General features: G+C 41.2%; 1 protein-coding gene across 1 annotated transcript; it reads left to right on the top strand.

Annotated features, from left to right (window-relative positions):
- The first annotated feature begins 393 nt into the window (after positions 1 to 393).
- MYL1 (myosin light chain 1) lies at positions 394 to 16384 on the top strand. The gene is made up of 7 exons (XM_088474091.1): positions 394 to 708; positions 11041 to 11068; positions 13514 to 13657; positions 14299 to 14472; positions 14573 to 14650; positions 14856 to 14898; positions 15875 to 16384. Exons 1-6 carry the CDS (start codon positions 583 to 585, stop codon positions 14882 to 14884), a joined length of 579 nt encoding a protein of 192 aa, XP_088330217.1. The 5' UTR covers positions 394 to 582; the 3' UTR covers positions 14885 to 14898; positions 15875 to 16384.
- Positions 16385 to 23613: the final 7229 nt, after the last annotated feature.

The following is a 23613-nucleotide window of genomic DNA, read 5'->3' on the forward strand; positions in this document are numbered from 1 at the left end:
AATGGGGTATAACATCTTCTGTACCCCACTCCTTGGAGGACAGAATTCCAGTGAAAATCCCAGCTGCTGGGAAGACCTTGGTGCCTATGACAGGAGATGGAGGGGGGATGGGTGGGGGGGATTTTGTGATTGACACTTAGTAAAAAAACACATATGAAAAAAAAAAATAGGGATAAAAAAGTTCCAACCTACAACTAGATGTCAACAAGGGCTCTCCAGGCAGCTTATTCATGTGTGATTGTCCTTTACACTTATCCCAAAAATCCAGGCAGGCTGAAAAAATAGAAGTCCCGTGGCTTGATGTAGCCCTGACCCCTTATATTCCATTTATAGTCTTAGTCCCTATGACATCCTCCTTGCCTGGGGAACTGTCCAATCCAGCAGCATGCGTGGAGATTGTGTTAGGTACTTAGTGAAATATAAGTATGCTCCAATAGTGGAAAACCCACTGGATCCCACATCTAGACTCTGGGCTGAGGATCGTCCTGATCTTACCCTCCTCCCTCAGCAACATTCTTATACTGGGCTGATTTCACTCTTGGATCCTTTTAATCACCTTCCCTGGTTAAACTCTAAAGCACAATGGCACCCAAGAAGGACGTGAAGAAACCTGCCCCAGCAGCAGCAGCTGCCCCAGCAGCACCAGCAGCACCAGCCCCAGAACCAGAAAAGCCCAAGGCACCAGCAATTGATCTGTCCAGTGTCAAGGTAACAGGGCTGCAAAGGGATGTGAGGAGTGTAGTCACTGGAAGCGCAGGGGGATAGCCCAGGGGGTCCCTGATTCTCCCAGGTCCCCCCTCTTTAGTGTTAACTGACACTTGGGAATAATTTGCACCATTCTTTATTTGGGGAGTGTGTACCCTGATAACTGGCTTTCATCTTTGCCACAACTTTGGAATTAGGAGTGTTCTATCTTTATGTAGACACATTTCAGCTGCTCTAATTCCTATTCACAATTATTCATTTCACAGATGAAAATAAATGTGTCCTAATAACACCAGGCAACCTACATCACCCACCTGGTATCAGGTACAGGAGGTCTTTGTGACCCTATAGGGGTGTAATATAATTGACACTCATTATTCCCTATAAAACTGTATTATCAGTGACTGCTGGAGACTGTTAGCTGCTACACAACCATATCCCTGCCATGTACCTGCCACATTACTTACCCCTCACCCCTATATGCCACTGTACTTGCTGGTGCCAGCAGAACATATAATAGCATGCCTGTCCTCTAATCAGATGCACTTTCCAGTGACTACACCACCAGACCCCCTATTGCCAGTGTCTGCTGTAACTGAGTGCAGATTGCAGTGGTGTGCTTGGAGTTCTCATAAAGTTTGCTCCTTGTACTGTAAATGGAACTTGTACAGGACTGTGATAGTGCCCTGACAGGTGGCAAGATAGCCACACAGTGCCCTAAAGGCTCCTCCGCCTCCCTGACACCTTATTGGTCTATAAACAAGGATCAGATAGAGGATGCCCAAATATAGAGACTCAAGGATGGGTTTCAAGTTTAATCAAGGTTACTGCAGAATTGGGGGCTCACCCTTTGGTTAGTAGGTGTACAGTAAGCAGGAAGAGCATTCAGTATTGCTTTAACCACTTTGCAATAGGCTCTGGAATTAATTATCTTCAGTAGTGTCTCACAAATATATTCCTGCATTGGGGAAATTGCAATAAGTTTGTCTATGGCAGTTTCATTGTAACGAGAAGGAGCAATGCTTTTGGGAATCCTGGTTTATTTACTGCATTGATGTTCTGGTGTTTTGCTTGGTATTACCTTGTTTATTATATAATGAACACAAATAGTTTTAAATAATTGAACAGATAAGAGCCATGTACACACACACACACACACACACACACACACACACACACACACACACACACACACACACACACACACACACACACACACACACACACACACACACACACACACACACACACACACTGTTTTAAAGTTGGATTATTATTAAGAATTCATAGCATCATAAAAGTGCCTTTTAACAACAAGAGATGGATACGTTGCACTTTTATTGTATTACTAAACTTTAAAGCACCAAGCTGCTGGATGTACAGTACAAAGTTTTCCTATACAAAAGTTTTCCTATACAAAAGTTAAATTAACTTAGCAGTAATTAGGCTTAACTATTTATTAACGAAGGAGCTTGAATGTCACTAAACTGAAAGGTAAGTTGTTTAGATTTGTAATTAAACTCTTTGTTTCAAGTAATATAATGCTTTGTTTTATCAACAAACCAGTTAATGCAGGGTAATGGCACGTTTGTTGAAAATTGTATTCCTAACAATGGTATCCTCCAGGAAATGTAGAGTATGCTTTCTTCTTATTACAAAGGTCACTTGCGTGCAGCAACAAATTAAAATACTTAAGAGCACCATAAAACATCAGTGTTTAAATATAAATTGTCATTTAGCAGCTGTTCCCATAGAATTTGTAGGGCTACTGTACTTAACAGTCCAGTGATACATTGATGTACTGATATGTAGCATGCAGTGATCGCCATCTAGTGGTTATTATGTGTGCTGCATCTTTTAAATCCCCTCAATTGCTGTTTTTAACCACTCATCCCAAAAGTGGAGACATACTTAAATGTGAACTCTAATATTTCTGAAATTGTATATAATACAGTTGCTGAAATTAGAGACTGCATGGGGGACACAAATAAATAAAAATATGATACATAAAAAGGCCTAGAAATTATTAAAATGTTTAGGACACCGCTGTCTCAGGTGCAAAAACGGAACGCTATGTGAGTGCCTATCATATTATTATTATTATTATTATTATTATTATTATTATTAACATTTATTTAGAAGGCATCAAAAAGATCCGCGCCGCCGCACAATAGATAGAAGAACAAAACAAATTAGACATCTAATAAGTGTTTACCAATGTGTCAAGTAAACTGTAATATTCCGAGCACTCGCTGCACAGTACAGTACAAAGCACACTGTGCAACATCCATCAAGCACCTATCAGGTGTCTTTTTGGCATCCTAGACATAAGTGTTCCTGCACTTTATTGCCCGTGATACTCTGCCATCTAGTGGCTGGCCGAGCAATAACAGAATTGTGGTGTGAGATCCATTCCTGTTATACTTCCAATTATTCCATGTTATTTTTTTTACTAAGCTAAAAAAGAAAAAAAAACAGTATCCTATTTAAAATGAAAGTAATAAAATTTAAGTGTGAGAAATGTAATTTTACTTAGCATATAGTTATTTGGCATTGCCATAATTTAAAAACAAATGCTCCCGTCATAAACCAACACCTATAGCACTGCCGTTTCTATCGGTCAGGGATATTCTCTTCATATTGAAAGGTATAAAATTCTTTGTGTATCACCCTATTAAAGTGCTGAGTGTGTGACCCAAGGGTGTATAGGTGACAGATACACTTTAATAATGCCACCTTCTCTGTAATGTCAATTTTGGGCTGCATTATCAGTTAGGGGTCTATTTACTAAGCCTTGGATAGGGATAAAGTCAACGGAGATAAGGTACCAGCCAAGCAGCTCCTAACTGCCATGTCACAGGCTGTGTTTGAAAAATGACAGGAGCTGGTTGGCTGGTACTTTAACTGTCCACTTAATCTCCATCCAAGGCTTAGTAAATATACCCCTTAGTGCTATAAAGAAGGCATCCCATAATCGAGTATGTCACTTCACTCAAGCTTACATATACTGTATATTAATATAACTATTAGACAAGTAATATATATTCAAGGCAAGAGGGCCAGGCTCCTGTTCACAAAGGACAGTCTTAGGGGTAAATTTACTAAAGTGAGAGTTTTTAGAAGAGAATATTAAAAGTGATGTTGCCCATAGTAACCAATCAGATTCTACTTAACATTTAACTAGCAACTTCTAGAAGATAATAGCTATAATCTGATTGGTTGCTATGGGCAACATCACTTTTGAAACTCTCTTCTAAAAACTCTCACTTTACTAAATTTACCCTATACACTCATAAACAAAACAGGTTTCTTTCTGTGTCTTTTTTACAGGATTTTTTTATTCTTAAAGTGCTATATGCATGTATGTTCTACCGCATGACATGAGTGTTTGCGTGTTTTACCTGTTTGATTATGACATGTGTTTATTTACGTGTGGGGACATCGTTGTAACCTGCTCACTTGCTAGACCAGCACGCGATGACGGAAGCCTGCAAGTCCGGTAACAAAGGATATATCCATTTAAGGACCACGTGGAGCAATGCATTGACGGAAGGTGACAGGCTCTGGGGGAGATGTACCGAGCTCTGGAGAGAGATAAAGCGCAGTCGTTGCCCAAAAGTAACCAATCAGCGTCTGACATTTTAAAGACCATCCTAGATAAATGACAGACGCTGATTGGCTGCTTTTGGGCAATTCCACTTTATCTCTCCAGAGCTTGGTACATTTCCTCCCTGGGTGAGATATTTTACTTACACGCTCAGGGAGATCATGTCGTTCGCTCAGGGATCTTAGGTCACATTACAATGACCAAAACACAGATAAAGGATGGTGTAAAGTTTTACTAAGGTCGAATTTGTGGGTTGTGAATTGGAAAAAAACAATTAAAATTAAAATATAATTTTATATATGTATTTTTGTGCAGTTGTGTTGAAACATAAACAGCTCTAACATCTAGTTTAGGTTTAGCTATTTTCATTAAGTTAATAGTGTCTTGTGATTTACGTCATAATAACTGTACATTGCCCCTCTCATCAGAGGCGTATCTATAATGGGTGCAGGGTGTCCAGGGGGGCCCCTCACCGCACACCCTGCACCCATAGTATTACTTACCTCTCCGGAGTCGCATTTCAGCGAGGGGGTCTGGCGCTGTAAAAATGACTGGAAAATGGCAGCCGCGGCCATTTTCCCGGTGACCTGTGCGCAGGGGCGCCGAGAGGGGGGGGAGCGGGTACAGATTACCGGGGCCCGGGCTTCCTGAGGGGCCTGGTGGGGGCCCGGGTCTGGCGCCGCTCCCCCTCCCTCACAGCAGCCCAGCACACAGCGTGTGCTGAGCTGCAGTGGAGACTGCTCGTGGCAGCCACAGCAGTTTCCTATGCCTGTGGGGGGGGGAGCGATCACACTGATCGCGCCCCCCTGGCTTTGAGCAGGGCTGAGGGGGCCCAGAGCGCCCCCTCCCTAGCGCTTCGCGGCGCTGCAAATCTTTTTTTTTTCTGGAAGGGGGCGTGGCCACAGCTCCCGTGACTAGGCCATGCCCCCTATTGCCCGGGCCTGCCGCGGCTCTCAGCGGGCCTGCCTGTGCATACACTATAGACTCTGGTCGCACTCTAGTGCTCAGAGTCTATAACTCCGGCACTGGCCGCGCACAGCTCAGTGCGCTGCTGGCCGCCGGACAGAGAGGAGGGGGCCCGTGTCGTAGCCTGCACACGGGCCCCCTCCTCTCTAGAAACTCCCCTGCCCCTCATGTACAGTATTTAAGGGGACATTTTAAAAATATTCTGAAGAAAACAAGTTGAGGTGCTGACCATAGCAACCAATCAGCTTATAGCTATCATTTATCTAGTACATGCTATAAAATGGTAGCTATAATATGATTGGATGCAATAGTCAAGTTCTTAACCTGTCGTCTTTAGAAGGTTTCATACATTTTCCCCTAATCCTTTCACTTGTGCAGTGTGATGTTACATAGGGGAACTATAATAATAACTTATTTGTCCAAAATATTCATGCAGAAACGGCTGTTCCCAAACGAATATTTCACATTTGACTAACAGAAGTATTTAAGCCAGAGGTTCCCAAACTTGGACCCCAAGGCACCTTAACAGTCCAGGTTTTAAGGATATCCATGCTTGACCACAGGTGCCTTATTTAGTATCTCAGTCAGTTTGATATAACCACCTGTGTTCAACAATGGATATCTCTAAAACCTGAACTGTTGGGGAGCCTTGAAGACCGCGCTTGGGAACCTCTGATTTAAACCAAGTACCTCTGAATACAGCTGTCCCCATAGTCCTGTATGGGATCACATCCATCTACCTATCGAAATCATTATCGGAGAGTTTACTGGTATTTCCCCCTTGGCCCCTTCCTAATCAGTGAGGGCAGGTGCACTGGTCTATGGTCGTACACGCGTTGCTAATACAGCTGTGATAGAACACGGAAGTGTAATCCGATCGGCAACAAAATAGTGGCTTTTACTATTCGCTCAGTCGTGAGTTTAATTATACATTGCCCCAATACTACATCTCGTATCGCAGTTGCGAATGGTCGTAAATAGACCCAGTAGACTGTTATATTACACAACATTAATAAATTAGGGGTGTGGCTTTTGTGAGCGTTATCACAAAATCATCTACCCTTAATTAGATTAGTGGAATCTTAGGGGTATATTTACTAAAGGTCGATTTTAAAATCGATCAAAACCGATCAACACTGAGTTTGTGTTTCTGGGGCGAAATCACACATTTACTATAAGGGTATTTTTTTGGTTTGTTTTTTTTAAGTATTAGTAAATGTGTTATTTCGCCCCAGAAACACATCATCGATGTTAAATTACTTTAATTGATTTAAAATCGCTCAAAATCGACCTTTAGTAAATATACCTCTTAGGGTAGAGCACATAGTGCATTCGATGACAGAAAAAGAAAAAAAAAGAAAAAAGAAACCTAACTTTTTTTTTACTTAACTGGTACCTTACGTGTCAGGTGTACTAAGCTCTGGAAAGTGATACATTGGAGAGTGATAAACTACCAGCCACCCAGCTCCTAGCTGTCATGTTACAGGCTGTGTTTGAAAAATAACAGAAGCTGATTGGTTGGTAGTTTATCACTCTTCACTTTATCACTTTCTAGAGCTTCTAGAGTTTCTGCCCCCAGGGTGCGATTGAACTTGTACCTCGATTGTCAGGGTACCATATTTTGGAACAATGACTCTGATGAGAGTCCATCCCAGTGAGGATTTAAAAGCACAACCATCATGCAATTAGGTTACCTGATAGTAGCCTACAGACTGCAATGGAAAACGGTGGTATTAGCTATGGAGGTCAAATTCCGAAAAGCTACATATTTAGATGTTTGTGGAATTGGCAATGTCTTACTGTACCTGTCCTTAATTAGCACAGGAGATATTTATGATATTTCCTGCATTACAGTTTCAATACAGTGATCTGATTCATCAAACTTTGGAGAGAGATAAAGCACCAACCAACCAGCTCCTAACTGTCATCTGAGGATGGCGTAATCTGTACCGCAAGCCGAACAGAGCAGGGAAGCTGCATACTTCCCTGCTGTCTGCCCGGCACCCGGCTTCTGTCACTTGACAGGTTGTATTTGAAAAATGACAGTTAGGAGCTGATTGGTCGGTACTTTATCTCCATCCACTGTATCTGTTTCCAAGTCTCAGTACATCTCCCCCATATTTATGAAAGTGTGAGTTTATAGAAGTGGGGATGTTGCCCATAGCAACCAATTAGATTCTACCGATCATTTATCTAGCACCTTCTAGAAGATAATAAAATCTGGTTGCTATGGGCAACATCTCCACTTCTAAAAACCTGCACTTTAGTAAATATACCCCTAAGAGTGGTCTACTCAGTCCTTTCATAGACATAGGGATCTCAAAACTGCTGCAAAACACGAAATTACGGCGTCTGACGCAGAAGCAGCCCAATATGTGTATATTAAGATGTACAGTATATTAAGTTGAGCTATGTTTTATTACTCTAATTAAAAATATAAAAATAAAAACCTCTAGAAGCAGGTTATTTATAGATTAATATATATTTCAAAATGTAAGTTATTTGAAGCTGTTTCACCAATTCCATCCTAAAGACTTTCATTGTTGCATTTTAAACTAAACTGAATAAAGCTCATTTATATTTAGTTGTTTCATGTCAGTTACAGCGATTTGTGCTATCTGCCCTATGTCAATAAATAAGCCGAATACAGAGCCCTAGGGGGTATATTTACTAAAGTGTGGGTGTTTAGAAGTGGAGCTGTTGCCCATAGCAACCAGATTCTAGCTATTACCCTCTAGAAGGTGCTAGAAAAATTTTAAGTAGAATCTGGTTGCTATGGACAACATCTCCACTTCTAAAAACCTGCACAAAAGTAAATATACCCCCTACGTTCTACCTTTTGAGCCCCACAAATTACAATTATTAACACAGTTAATATGTTTAATATGTGGGTACGTAGGCTGAGAACACTAGTGAACTATAGGAACTTTAGCTGGAAAAAAAAAAAAAAGAATTGTGGAATTACAAACAGAGTTTCTTCCCAGTTATCTTTGACACGTTCCAATGATTACATGGTAAATCCCTTAAGACCAGGGGCTTTAGAAACTCACATTTATAATCTAAAGAGCCACTAGGTGGCGCTAAGCACAAAGCCAACATTCAGGGACTGACACAAGCTCAGATTGTTATGGGACCTCTAGATAGATGATAATAGATGTGGAAGGGAGATTGAACTGGGTGTCAGTTAACTTTTCCATGGCTCCTGAAAAACTTCCAAGAAGTGACAGAACTCTCCCCCTACCTCTCCCCCCCTCCCCTCAAAATATACTGTAGTAAAGATTTGGACAAAAGTTATTTGCTACAATTTTCTAGTAATTGAAATATCCCAATATTTATAGCCATAGGCTATAAATACTGGCTATAGCCGTTCTATATTATAATATATCTTTCTGCTATTTGTCACTTTAACATATATAGGGAGGTATCCAATCAGCCCAGATCATTGTTCGGGCACTAATGGATCCCTCGGGGCTATCCAATTAACCCCAAAGTCCGTCCCGTTGCTGGCAATTGATTTTTTTGGGGGACCTGTTATGTCCCGAAAAATTATCCCCGAAAAGTGCCATTTTTTTTTGCCAGCGCAATGACGAAAACACATAGGTCCGTAAACTTATGACGGATCCTATGTGTTTTCGGGTGAATTATCCTATTTATTCGCCCAAAATGAACAGCATAGGGTGAAAGATAAATCTGCGAAAAACAGGGGTTATCGGCAAAAAATCCCTGCCCCCCCCCCCCCTCCCCAAAGAAAATGTCGGGGCTAACTGGATACCGCCCATAGAAGGAGATTTAGCAAACCTTCTAAAAAGTACAAGTGTAGATGCTGCTGATAGCGACCAATCAGATTACAGCTGTCATTTGCCTAGTACATTCTATAAGATGATAGCTCAATTCTGATTGGTGGATATGCCATCTTTATGATAAATCTCCTCCATAGTATTTTCAGCACTAGGAGCTGAGGGACAATGCTTTTCCCACAACACAGGTAATCCCCAGTAAGGAGTCACAGCAAGTGTAGGGTATTTTTAAACCCAGGTCTCTGTTGACACAGTTGTAAGCTCTGATGAAGGAATAACTGAGTATTTCCCTGCAAATAACACACAGGCCCAAAATTGTCTTGTCCAGCCATTGCGAATACCCCCTTCCTGCAGAAAAACTGCTGACAAGTTTTAAACACTCATTAAAGCATGTCAATCTAAAAATAGCCCTCCAAACTGGTGTCACTGGAAAGAGATCCCTCCTTTCGCTTTGCCCTAAGAAAGCCAAAAACTCACCAGGGGGTGGGGCCACCTCCCTCTCTGATACCCGAGCTGGGCAGTCAAGTCACTGCCCCCAGATAAATAAGAAGAGCTTGGCCAGGGCACAAGGACCACAAGCTCAAGCCTTCCACCGGTCAACGTCTCAGCTCCCGGCTCATCACCAGTCCCAGGATCATCATGGTGGGTGTCCCCTAGGAGCATGCTAGGTCCTTATCCCTTCACCCCTAGTTAGTTACACACAGGTTGTATATGGGACCTGGTGTCTCTGCAGTGTAAGCTCCCTTGTATAATTTATATTTACATAATGTATTAATACATTACACAAAATTAATTATATGGGGCTTCTAAATATTAGTGAAAGTTTTATTTCTCTCTCTCTATATATATATATACATTGTGTATATATACTGTATATATATATATATATATACACATGTACAATATAAATGTATCAATCTTCATTTATAGAGCTAGAATATTCCGTTGTAGTGAGTTGAATATAGATGAAACATTTCTGATTGTCTATATTTATATGTATATTCAAGAGGCAGCAAATGTAACATTTGCCCAAGTTAAACCTCTCAGTGCAATATTTCGTTTGTAGGACTAAATTAAATAATGTATGACAGATCTGAAGTTTACTCAGTATTTATTTTATTTTTGTCAGAGTTTGTTTTATGCCCTGTCTCCTTGTTCAGTTAATATACAAGGAACCTTTGGCTAAGCCACTACTTTGCTAACTCCAGTGTTAAACTAGAAGTAGATGGTGCAGAGGATTCTGGGAATGGGATATCGACAATGGGCAGCCCCAGGTCCCCGGCATAGGAATTTATTATTATCTTTTACAGTGGAGTTTACATCATTGCAAAGACTTTACGCTAAACATAAAAGCATATGCACTGATAAATAACAATATGCACTGATAAATAAAAATATGCACTAATAAATAAAAAATATGCACTAATAAATAAATAAATAAATAAATAATTGTATTAAGTGAAAGAGAGATTTAAAGGAATAAGTTGGCACATTTTAATGGATTTGATATCATACGGTTTAGATATTCAGATACATGTATATCCCTGCAGCTTGTACGCCTGTCAATGCATCTGCTACCATTCTAGTTCTTGCTTTTCTCTCTTTCCTTGCAGTCTTTCTCCGCAGATGAGGTTGCTGGTAAGTGAGTTTAAGTCAGCTGGAGGTGAAGTAATGCCTTTCATCCCACTTGGGCGCCCGCCCATGAGAAAATGAATGGTGTTGATCTATTATAATAACGCAAAGAGATTTCTCTCTCTACTGGAGAATAAAAAACGACCACATACCTAGCACCCAGACCGTATAGTGTCACCCAGGTTTCTACTTCATTACCGGCCTTATTTGGTTTACAGCTTCCTGCAAGTCCCATTGTGCATGAGCTGGTTTTCTGGACCGAAAGAAGCTGTGTAACTCAAATGCCAACAGGCCTTTAACTGTAGTCTTTGTGGATGATTTTCTCTTTAACAGATCGATTTCTCCCAAGACCAGCAGGATGGTAAGTTGAGGCCCAGGGGGGAGGGACTAGTGTTCCTAGAAAATTTCCTTTTTCCGAAATGATTTGCTTGTGTAACGTGAAAACTTCACATAATTAACTGGTGTGTCAGATAATGCCCAGATTCCTCTAATGCGTAAGACTACGATATAGTGATAGAGTCACAGATTTACGCCTGATAGCTTCATTAACTTCATTGGGCAATTTTCGAAGTGTCACTGAAGTCACTGACCAAAACACATTAACCCACTTATTAGTTTGGCATCAAATTTGCGCTTAAACATTTTCTTGTATTTTTTTTTTTTTAAGTTAGGCCATTGTGTAACGTCTTTTTGTATTCCGATGCTCACATTTCACTTGTATCTTAGGGGTCTATTTACTAAGCAGTGTTAGGAGGCAGAGTGAAAAGTGATAAGTTGCCAGCCAATCAGCTCCCAACAGGCTGTGTTTGAAAAATTACAGTTAGGAGCTGATTGGCTGGCACCTTATCACTTTTCACTCTGTCTCCTAACACTGCTTAGTATATAGACTCCTAAATTACAGAGATGGGATATTATAGTAAATTAATGTGTTGAAACATTCGCACTGATTAAATAAAATGCCAATATGAATAGTGTGTTAAATAAAAAATACTAGCTAGAATAGTATAGAGGAGATAATAGCTCACCACACTTGAGGAGAGATGTATGAATCCTTGGAGAGAGGCAACCAATCAGCTTTTAACTGTTATTTCATAGACAGTGCTAAATAAATGACAGCTAGAAGCTGATTGGTTGCTTTGGGCTCCGTCTCCTTTTTATCTCTCTCCAAGGCTTGATACAGATAAAGTGGTTGGAGATAAAATACCAGCCAATCAGCTCCTAACTGTCACGCTACAGGCTGTGTTTGAAAAATAACAGATAGGAGCTGATTGGTTGGTACTTTATCTCTCTATATTTAATCTTTCTCCAAGGTTTAGTACATCTGCCCCAGATATGAGTTAAAAATGAGCAATTACTTGCAGTTGGCTATCTATGATAGTGCTGTCACACCATATGAGTGGTCGCCAGGTTTCTGCCTTCAAAATTAGGTTATTAGTTAAATAATAGTTGCAGCACAGAGGTATAGTAGTTAGCATTGCTGTCTGACAGGAGTGGGGTCACGGAGCTGGTTTCCACCAGGACCCTATCTGTGTGGAGTTTGTATGTTCTCCATGCATTTGTGTAGGCTTCTTCAGTGTACTACTGTAATTTGCTTCTGATAAATTTGGCATAATGGTGTTGGATGTAAGCTCCGATTGGACAGGGGCTGATGTGACTGATTACACGATCTCTGCACAGATCTGCGTAATATGTTTGTTGCTATAGAAATAATCGGTATTACTGTAAATCATTTCATGCATTTTGTCTCCCTGCCTAGTGTGCCCATTCAATTGATTATAATTATGTTATGGAGTTTTTTTGAGACACAAAACTAGTCACTGGAGATGCTTCCTAGGGATCCCACGTGTAGCAACGCTCTCAGCCCCCTGTCCTGTAAATCCAATATATTACATAACACTAACCCTCTGCATTGTGCTATACAACATTCTCTCATGATTTGTTAGTAGGCCTTGCATTCAGTAGTACTGACTGACCCTTAGCCATGCCCGCAGGCAGATAGTGAACCCCTGCAGATAATGGCTCTGGATTGCTGTGATATTTAGAGCAGTTTAAGCACAACCCCGGCCAGGTGCAGAGTGTGTGGCTGAGGGCGTGATGGTACTTGTGAGAGCAAATTCTGACACAGACACTCTGTTCTGTGGTGACAGGTGCCTATGTTAAGCTTTTTAATTGCAGGAGGCTCTGGCAGTGCAAGGGTGGATAGGGCTGGGCATGTATGAGATTAGTGCAGGGAATGGGCTATCCTGTTACAGGAGTGCTGACCCCTCGCTAACATTAGCAACTTTTTACAGTGCGCCTGTAAAACCATCTTTGGCTGGGTTTGGAAAACTCTCTGTGCTCCTCAAAATAACCCAGTTTCAAGTGTCCCGTCTGAACAGGAGCTGAAGGAGCAAAAACCACATCCTCACTACCAGCAGCAGAGCCCCTGTTGTCGGATAACCCTTTCCTGTCTGTACACCAGATAGCCAGGTCAGGGCCACACATGCCCCTCTTCATTTTAAACGATCAGTTCCTAGGGCAACATTTAAAAAGTTAATAATATTATTAATACATTTGAGTGATGTTTTTTTTGCAATAATAAACCAGCTTTACAGGTTATTATAACAGTTAGAGTCGTTGATGATTCTGTAGCAATGGGTCTGCTCAACCGGCGATAATTAATGTACAGCACCATCCTGCGTTGTGCTGAATTGACATTTGCAGCAGTAAAACTTTACTGACCAAGTAACAGCGCTGAAATTGCCACCAGGGCGTTATCGGTCCGCAGACTTAAGCTTCTTTTATCACTTGCCTTTTATTTTCACAGACTTCAAAGAGGCCTTCCTCCTGTTTGACAGGACAGGTCAAAGCAAGATCAGCTACAGCCAGGTCGCTGACGTCATGAGGGCTCTTGGACAGAACCCCACAAATGCTGAGGTCAAGAAGGTCCTTGGAAACCCATCTAATGAGGGTAACTAGTCTCTCGTACATGTGCGGAGCTCATGTGTCCAATGTATCCCAATCTTCTAAGAGGTCCAACTGCAGCGTGTTCCTTAAGTACATGTATCGTGACTAATCTTGATACTAGCAGCCATGCATGCTAGTATCCTCTAAAAAAAATAATTCTCTCTCTCTCTCTCTCTCTCTCTCTCTCTCTCTGTCTCTCTCTCTCTTTCTCTCTCTCTCTATTAAATACAAATATAAAAGGAAGAGCAGGGGAGAAAAAAAGGATTTGTTTGTCTTTTACGGAAATTCTTATTTTTTTTCCCCAGCCATCAAAATGTTGGACCTGGCATTCACCTGGTCAACGAGTTGTCCCCTCTGCCCCTTTCACTCACCTCATCTGGCTCCCCGACCTCGCCTCTTCATTCTGCCCCCCACAGTGTGGGAGCCGTTGACTGCGCTCCCCTGCTCCCATTGCCATAACTGACTATAGATTGATATGTATGTAACTGTGAGGTGTGAGGCCAAGTCATCTTGGTTAGAAGAACCTCTTGCAGACACGCACCGTATGTAGTGTACACTAAATGCTTGCGTCACCATTGGAGGTGCTACAGCTGTGCAGGTTGTGAGCTAACGTCTTACGCGTGCTTCTCGTTCCTTCCCTTTTAGAGATGAACGCCAAGATGATCGAGTTTGAACAGTTCCTTCCCATGCTGCAAACAGTGGCCAACAACAAGGACCAGGGCAGCTTTGAGGACTTTGTTGAGGGTCTGCGTGTCTTTGACAAGGAAGGCAACGGCACCGTTATGGGCGCTGAGCTTCGTCACGTACTGGCAACACTGGGTAAGAGACTTCTGCTTCGCCTAACCGTAGTGGGTAACGAGAGATGAAAGTTGGACTTCATGGAGTCTACATGACCAATGTGTTATCTGTGTCCTGATAGGTGAGAAGATGAAGGAGGAGGAAGTAGAAGCCCTTCTGGCAGGACAGGAAGACTCCAACGGCTGCATCAACTATGAAGGTGAATATAGAACTGAATATTATCCTGCTCTAAGAATAACCCATTTCCAATTTAATTATAAATGAACCCGACTCTAGCTTATGTCATTTGCTGTTCATACCATCGGTCTGTGGTTGTCATTGTTACTAAGGCAATCTGATCACTTCCAGGGTGTTTTATGTTATTTTCCATTTTAATATTTCATGTTTTTATTTCCTATTCACAGCTTTCGTGAAGCACATCATGTCCATCTAATCAAACCCTTTAAAGTAAGTGGAGCTTTCAATGTAACCTCTGATATAATGATTACCTAAACAGTTAAAGGAGGTAAACATGTTTCAGGTATAGCTCAGTTGCCCAGGCAACAGCGTCTCTTTTTGGGGTTATTATGTTACTTTCCACTTGGAAACGTGGACGACATTGGGAAGTATTTTAGCCTTTAGTTTGAAAACTATCCAGTAGGTCCGTTTCCCCAATGAACGGACTCCTTAAGATGTGTTTTCTGTGTCTCCTCTGAAATATCATGCTGCCCGCTATTGCTTTGTGAAAAGTGGTATTTTACTTTGTTCTCTTAAAGTTTCCCATCCTCAAGTTCACTTTATGGGGGAGGTGCATCAATCCTTGGAGAGAGATAAAGCGGTGAACTTGCCCATAGCAACCAAACATCTTCTAACTGTCATTTAATAGACTGTGCTAGATAATTGACAGTTAAGGCGCATATCCACTAGACGATCAATTGGACGTTTTGAACGATATAGTTATCGTTCATCATCCGCAATCTCAACCAGTGGATATGCAGTCAATGACCAGCAAAGCGCACTCCCGCTGGTCGTTGATGACATCTTTCATCGCCCGTACTTGCAGGGCAACCTGGTGATATCGTCAGGTTCTGCAAGTTCAGGGATGAGGGAGGGTGACGTCACTGAACGATATCGTTCAGTGTGGATGCTCATTGTCGTTAATGACATTGAGCCCAGCACTGCAGGCCAAACACTAGACGATATCGCTCATGGAGCATATCGTCTGGTGGAAACCCGCCTTGGTTGGTATGGGCAACTTCTCCACTTTATCTCTCTCCAAGGCTTGATACATTTCCCCCAATATGTGTTTTAACTCGAGCCTTGTAGCTCTCGGTTCCATAGACTTCAGTGCTCCGTAACATTAGATTTTGGGCTATAGCTGTTGTAATGTAGTGCGCCTTTAATTATCCATCTAAAATTCTCTTTTTTTTGTCTTGCCTTCTAGCGCTACCTTGAAATGTCTCAGAAGACCCGGAGACATGGAAAATGACTGAAGGCCAGCAACTGGCCATTACCAACCTTATGGAAATGTACTGTACAATACACTCATCAATTTATTTTTATTTTCCAACATTGGGACATTTCATTTTTTTTCCACGAACCCCGATATTGTTTAAAGGAAATAAAATCATCACACAGGACGCATCACCCCTGGCGAAGCTGGTGGAGATTTTTTTCAATCAAGCAAAACTGTGTAACATGCCATGGAGTATTGTAAAACCAAAACGAAAAGACATCACAATAAAATCCCCTTTGCTAAGATGGTGGCTACAAAGTCTCTCTTCATTTATTTGCCCAGAGTTTTGGGCCCATATACCAAAGAACACTACTGCGTCATTCACTGCCAGGGGGCTCCACTAGCCTAAGGTGTAGCTGGTTCCTCTGATAGTTGAGTGGTTAATTTATTCTTTCTGTATTCCATACTGTCAAAACAATAAAGTTTTATTGAAAGAAACTTAAGGATATTTTCTTACTAGAGGGGAAAGTGGAGGGCTCATTAAAGGGCTTCTATGTCTCCAGGACGGTGCCATGTTCTTTCGCTTGGATTGTTTAACTCACCTTAATTTAGATTTCTGATGTATGCAAATAACAGGCTAAGTAAGGCTGTGGAGGCGATGAATCAAACCTTCTTAAGAGGACAAGTGCGGGTGTTGCACTCTTATCTAATAAAAGGCAAACAAAAAGCAAAAGTGTAATTCAAGACATACAATGACACAGAGATATCTGTAACATATTCTGACATGTTTGGGTCATAGGTATCTGTTATGCATATAGGGGGAGACGTATCAAACTTTCTAAAGAGGACTAGTGGATGTGTCACCTTTACCAGCCAATCAGCTGCTAGCTATCACTTTATAGAATTTTGTAGATAAATGATAGCTACAATCTGATTGGTTTGTGTGGGCAACACATCCACTTTTATACGTCTCCTCCTATAGGCTCACTATACAACATGACCATAATTAAAGATTTACTATTTAGAGCTGTCTGCAGCCTTAGCTAATAGGCAGAATGCCACCAAATTTAGTAAATGTACTACTGAAGGTATGAGGAGAAGGATTATGTGAGAAACAAAATAGATATAAAATCTACTGATAGGGGAAGATATATGGCGCCATACAAAGAAAATTATGCACAAACGAACAACTAAGAAAAAGGTAAAAACTCATTTAGAAATTCAATAGTCAGTTCAGTTTCTTTTTCAGTTTTTGCAAAGATGTAAAACAAAATGTGAAATTGAATTATAAGTCTCTCTTAGCTATTTATTTGTTGTTACCTTTTCATGTGATGCTTGTACAGCTTCATATTTTCACCTTTTGGCAGATTTTTTATTTTTTTTCACAGATTCCGCCCCATGTCTTATATATAATACACTTACTAAATTTGGTGCCATTCCCCCTATTAGTTAGAGTTGTAGACAGCTCTGAATATGGAGACTATAATTATGGCCACCTTGTATATAGCTTATATATAATCAATGTCCAGGGTGTTCCTGAGTGTGATACACACTTTAGTTTATTTTGCATCTAAAAGGATATAGAGGTTGAATTTTAGGGCATGAACCGGTGTCCTGACCCTTCCTGTCTAAGTTAGGGAAGCTCTAAACACAAACCATTTGTACAGGAATAAGGTCACAGAAAGCATTGGAGGAGATTATGAGCTATATATATATATGTATATGACTTTAATATATAATTTTAACATGAGTACTTGAGTCGCTAAGACCTTATACACATATATATATAGAAGGTTTTGGTTGGGACAAGGCAATATTCTGCAAAAGAGGAACTCTAACCATACTGAAGTTTTAGAGGTGTCCAGAACATTCTGCACTTAATAATAATTTACTTTTGCCTCCTCACAAATACAACTTTTAAAGGCAAATGGTTAATTAAACTATGGGAAGCCGATTGTTCTTGAGGTTCTACAATCTGACACAGTAGTGCAATAGAACTACTGCCTAGTCAACTTATAGAAAAATTGATTCTTAACCAGAGGTAACACAGAAGGTGCTCAGGCCTTATGATCTGCCTCATAACCGAAATGTTTACACGATTTAAACACGGCTTTGCATTTCTTTGGAGTTATTAGGGTAATCAATCATAATGACATTGTGTCAAGTTATCTATACTGGTATCACTATATTATATTAATATATTGAGAGGGGAGGTGTATCAAACCTTGGGGAGAGATAAAGTACCCACCAATCAGATTTTGTCATTTTTCAAACACAGTCTGTAAAATGACAGAACTGATTGGTGGGTACTTTATCTCTCTCCAAGTTTTGATACATCTCCCCCTGAATCTGCACCATGCAAGCATTAACAGAAAGAAGGCTGCGACCATCTTCTGGGAATTAAACATCTTCACAGCATTTAGGACCTGCAGCAGCTGGCTCAAAATCATGGGAAGGTCAAGATGTAGAGGAGATTTGGGGGAGATGTATCAAAACCTTCTACAGAAGACAAGTAGAGAAGTTGCCCATAGCAACCAATATTCTTGTAGCTATAATTTCATATAATGTGCTTAATAAATGATAGTTAGAAGCTGATTGGTTGAAATGGAAAAGTGCACCACTTGTATTCTTTAGCTTTGATACATCTCCCCCTTAGGGGTCTATTTACTAAGCAGTGTTAGGAGACAGAGTGAAAAGTGATAAGAAAGTGATAAGGTGCCAGCCAATCAGCTCCCAACTGTCATCTCACAGGCTGTGTTTGAAAAATGACAGTTGGGAGCTGATTGGCTGCCACCTTATAAACTTTCTTATCTCTTTTCACTCTGTCTCCTAACACTGCTTAGTAAATAGTCCCCTTAGTTCTCTAACTGGAATCTATCAACAGCTAAACATGTGTTAATCATACAGTGAATACAGCTTCGTAACATAAGAATGCACAATCATTAAACATAAAGCTGACCAAAGCCTTGCCAGCACATTGTATTGAGGGTAACAGCAAATGTAATGCAATATTGGCACCTGTGCTTCTATACAATTAAAGTGTCCGGAAACCCCAATTATAAACAGACTAATCACCCAAGTGTTGAGCCTTGTTTTGTCGCTGGAGGTCTCAAGAAATTACTTCTGGCGCTGGGGCAACACTACTGAATGTGTTCCTGCGTCAGAAATGACCAGTAACATCCAGGAACATCATAGGCTAAACCCAGACCGCTGTAGATGGCACACACATGAATTTTCCAAATTTGTTTAGCTACCCAGTGCTAAGACTGATGGATTAAGAAGGCAGATGCTGTTACTGGAGATCGGTCCTTTTTGATATTAGTAAGTCCAGTATTAAAAAAAAAAAATGAGTCTGTACTGTAAACAGTTTGTAATATCCAGAGAAGGGAGATTACAGGGAGTTGCTGTCCAAGGGGGGGGGTTCACTTGTTTGTCCTGTCTAAAGTGTCGGGGAGCAATTCAGTTGTTTGTGCTGATGGGAGCAAGTGCCACAGGCGCCCATTATTTCTGCTCACACCCTCCTAAGGTGGCGAGCAGAAATCCGCAGAAAGTCAAACTTTTGGGCGCCCAAACGCAGCCCGTCCAGTAATGTGCACGGGTTTAGCTGCTTTACACATCTAAACCCGACATGCACTATAAGTAATAGGCGCCCATTTATTCGCCCCATCACCTTCGTCGCGAGATTGGGCGCAAGACAACAACTGAATTCTCCCCCCAAAGTGTCACGGGTATGGTCCAGTTGTCACAAGCGTGTCATACTGTATATATTTATGTACTAGAGAGAACCCTCCCTGCAATGGCTGTCGCACATGCGTGGTCTGCGTCAGGGGGTCCCGATATAGTAGTGAAGTGACCGCTTTGTGATCATGTCACTACTAACACGTGTTTTTTTAAACATTAGTGCGGTAAATAATTTCTTATTGCCACAAATAGAGGAGATAAGAGATTACAAGTGTCAGATGTAAAAACAATTGATAAATTTGCCCTTTAGTAACAGAATTCTTGTCTAGTTTCTAAAGGCACACATCCACTAGATGACAGGCAAAAGACTGTACGACTATGACATTGTAATCATGCAGTCGTTTGTCGGTGTGTGATGTGACGAGCAGTCGTTCAGTGTAGGCACACTCAATCATCTGCAAACATGTTGAACCTGACGTTATCATCAGGTTGTACAACATATTTGTACAATGACAGATGTCTAAACGACCAGCAATCTGCAAATGATTTTCAGTCGATTATCGAACGATCGAACGATGACGATATCGTAATCGTTCAATCGCTCAATTTAATCGTCTAGTGGATGTGTGCCTTAAGGTACATACTTATCAAGACACATCCCAAGGATGTATCAAATATCACATGCAAGGACAGAGCTTGCAAGAAAGCTCTGTCCCTGCGAATCCCTTCCCCTTTTCGAAAATAAAAAAAATACCCCTATAATGTACCTGCAGATGCGTCGCCGGCTACCCCTTCGCTGACCTCCCATCCCGGATTTCCTTCATGGCTCTCATTAGAAAATAAATAAAACTTTCCTGTAGCAGGATCGGTGGTGGGTGTCTCCTTCTGTGTGACTCGGTCAGCTGACCTGTGCAGTAGCAGCTGTGAATCCAGCCAATGATCTCAGCTCAGGTCATACAGAAAGAGACACCCATCAGCGGTCCCTGGGTGCAGGTAAGACATAGTAAACCAATTATTTTAAATGTTTATTAGCCTATTTTATGTTTAAGTACAGAGAATGCATAAAAAAACAGAAACATCGGTAAACATCGGTTCCAGAGAACCAATGTTTATATCTAAATAATGTTTTGGATTCAATGTAAAAAATATCAGTACTTCCAATGTTTTGTTTCGATGTCCCATCCCTACAGGTAAGATTTACTTGATTTATTTATTGTTTTAACTATTTATTTTTATATCAGACACACATGGCTGATCACAGAAGCCCCCCCCAGGCTCTGCTCCTCCTGTCAGCAGGAGTAGGGGAAATCAAGGCTGGGGGAGCTTGCAAAACTTTGGGGTCTATTTTCTAAGCCTTGGATGAAGATAAAGTGAACGGAGATAAAGTTCCAACCAATCAGTTCCTAACAGTCATTTTTCAAAACAGCCTGTGACATGGCAGTTAGGAGCTGATTGGCTGGTACTTTATCTCCGTTCAGTTTATCTCCATCTAAGTCTTAGTAAATAGACCCCTTTATCTCCAGATAGCGTTATTATCGCAGGGCTCCCTTCCGGTATTTTTTTACAAGTTAATTTAGTAAATCTAAAACACATCGCATTTCACCTACAATAATTTACGAAAACTGCTCCGATTCCCTATTAATACATTTAAGTGATACTAAAATAGTGTGAAAGTGGAGTGAAAACACCAGTTTTTACATTATTTTAGTAAAAAAAAAAAAAGACTGATAAAGTCTGGGAACTGGTGCCCGATTGTGGTAGTAAATTGCACGTCTTTAATGCAACATTGTCTAAAGTATAGCAGCACTAAACAGTACTTGTCTGTTCCTGTAATATCATCACTGAGCACCTTACAGCTGAGAACTGCAGAGACTGTAACTCAGAACTGAGGGCCTGATTCAGACCGACTCGCGAGCGCTGAGCGCTCGCAAGCGGGTCGATGATGCCCTAGTGCACATGCGCACGATGGAGGGAGCTCCGTCGTGCGCATGCGCGAGAACCGCATAGCGACAGCCAAGCTGTCGCTATGGGTCTCGTACCAAAGGGGGTGTGCTGTCGATGGTGAGTGACAGCACGCCCCCTTTGGTGGGCGTGCCGGGGGCGTTGCTGGCCAGACGGATGCGTTCCCATGGGAACGCCTACCGTCTGGGGCCGGCCCCACTGACATCACTAGTGATGTCAGTGGGAGTGCTTTTGGCTCTGATAGAGCCAAAAGCACTCCTGGGCTTGCGGCAGCGAGACCCTACCTCAGGGTCTCGTCGCAAGCCCGATGGCCGCGATGGTCTTGACCATCGCGACCATCTTTTTGGCCGCTCGCATAAGCTGTGGGTGGTCACCCACAGCTATGCAAGCAATTTTAGGGAGGAGGGCCCTGATTTAGAGCGAGCGCTCTTGTCAGAGTGTCCAGCTCTGAATCAGGCCCTGAAGTCATCACAGGGGGCACACAATCCGAAGTCTGCATGGAAGTGTCTGTTCCCCAGAGCAACAAAACGAATTATTCTACAAGAGGACAGATATTGCTGGGTCTTCTAAACTAAATCTCAGAGGTACCATGTACTATTAGTAAATGTATATATATATATATATCACATTTAGTAAATGTATATGCTTTTATCACTCAGTATAGCCACTCACATCATGAGATTAAAAATTTGTTAGAGAAGTATTGGCATATTATTAAAATGGACCCGATTCTGTCCACTCAATTACCAGATAGACCAGAGATACTTTTTAAAAGGGCTAGAAATTTAAATCATATTTATGTCAAAGTCTATTGCCAAGTATAGAGGATTCGAATAAGAATCATTTCATGAATCCAATAGATGGGTTTTATACATATGGAAACTGTAAAGTTTGTCCACACGGTTTAAAAGAGAAAAAAACTTTTAAGAGTATTCACGAAAACAGAATTTAAAATTAAGGGGTTAATTAATTGTAATACCACCTTTGTGGCTTACTTGTTGATTTGTGGATGTGGAAAAACAAAGAGGTCGCAAAAAATTTGAATTTTAGAACATCTGCGCAATATTAGAAATAATATTGAGAATCATAGTGTTCCTAGACATTTCAAACACTGCCAAGATAGTAATCCGGCTAATTTGAGATCTCTAGTCATTGAACATGTTAAAGCGGATAAAAAAGGAGGAGATAGAAAAATATGCTGGCTAAACGGGAGACTTTTTTGGATTATTACATTAAATATTGTGCACCCCCATGGGCTTAATGAGGGGTTTGAAATCACCCCATTTTTAAAAAGCTAATTTTCCCTTTATTTAAAGACTTTAAGATTCAGGGGCCTATTCATCAACACTAAAATAACGTTTTTAAGGACATTTTCCTTAATTAACGTTATTTTAGTATTCATGAAAAGACTTAACACAGGAGATATCACTGATATCTCCTGGCTAAATCCCCCTGCGTTAATTTCCACACTCCCCATACATTAGTACATTAGTATGGGATATGGAAATGATGGTATTCATCAAATTCAGAAAATTATGTATTTTCACAATTTCATTGAGTTACTATTCACCAATGTGAGATGGCAAATAGTAGGTGACACTTACCTGCTTCCAGCGTGTGCAGGTCCCCCGGTGTCTCCCTCCGGCGCTCTGGTGCATCCTCTGGCTCCGGTGGCTGTTCTGACACGTGTTCTCCCAGCAGAGCGCAATAAAGTTTAGAAAAAAAAAAAACACTTTTTTTTTTATTCTAAACTGTACTGTTGTCTGCTGGGAGAACACAGTGTCAGAACAGCCACCGGAGCCGAAGGCGCTGCAGAAGGCAGGTAAGTGCGGGGACGGAGGGAGGTTTCAGAGGGGGGGGTTGGTGGGGGATACACAAAATTACCACAGCTGTAGGTAGTGCTGCGCATGCGCTGGTTTTACGAATGTAACAGCGCATGCACAGCACGGATTCCAGCTGCGGTAAGTTAGTGTAGATAGAGGTAACTATCTATTTCCCGAAAAGCTGTCATCGCCAAAATGACAGCTTTTCTAAATAGATAGTTATGGGGAGAAGAAATGATGGATTCCTCCGGTAATTAGGTA

This window comes from Taudactylus pleione, unplaced genomic scaffold (assembly GCF_031769625.1).
Source record: "Taudactylus pleione unplaced genomic scaffold, aTauple2 ptg000147l, whole genome shotgun sequence".
Classification (NCBI taxonomy): domain Eukaryota; kingdom Metazoa; phylum Chordata; class Amphibia; order Anura; family Myobatrachidae; genus Taudactylus; species Taudactylus pleione.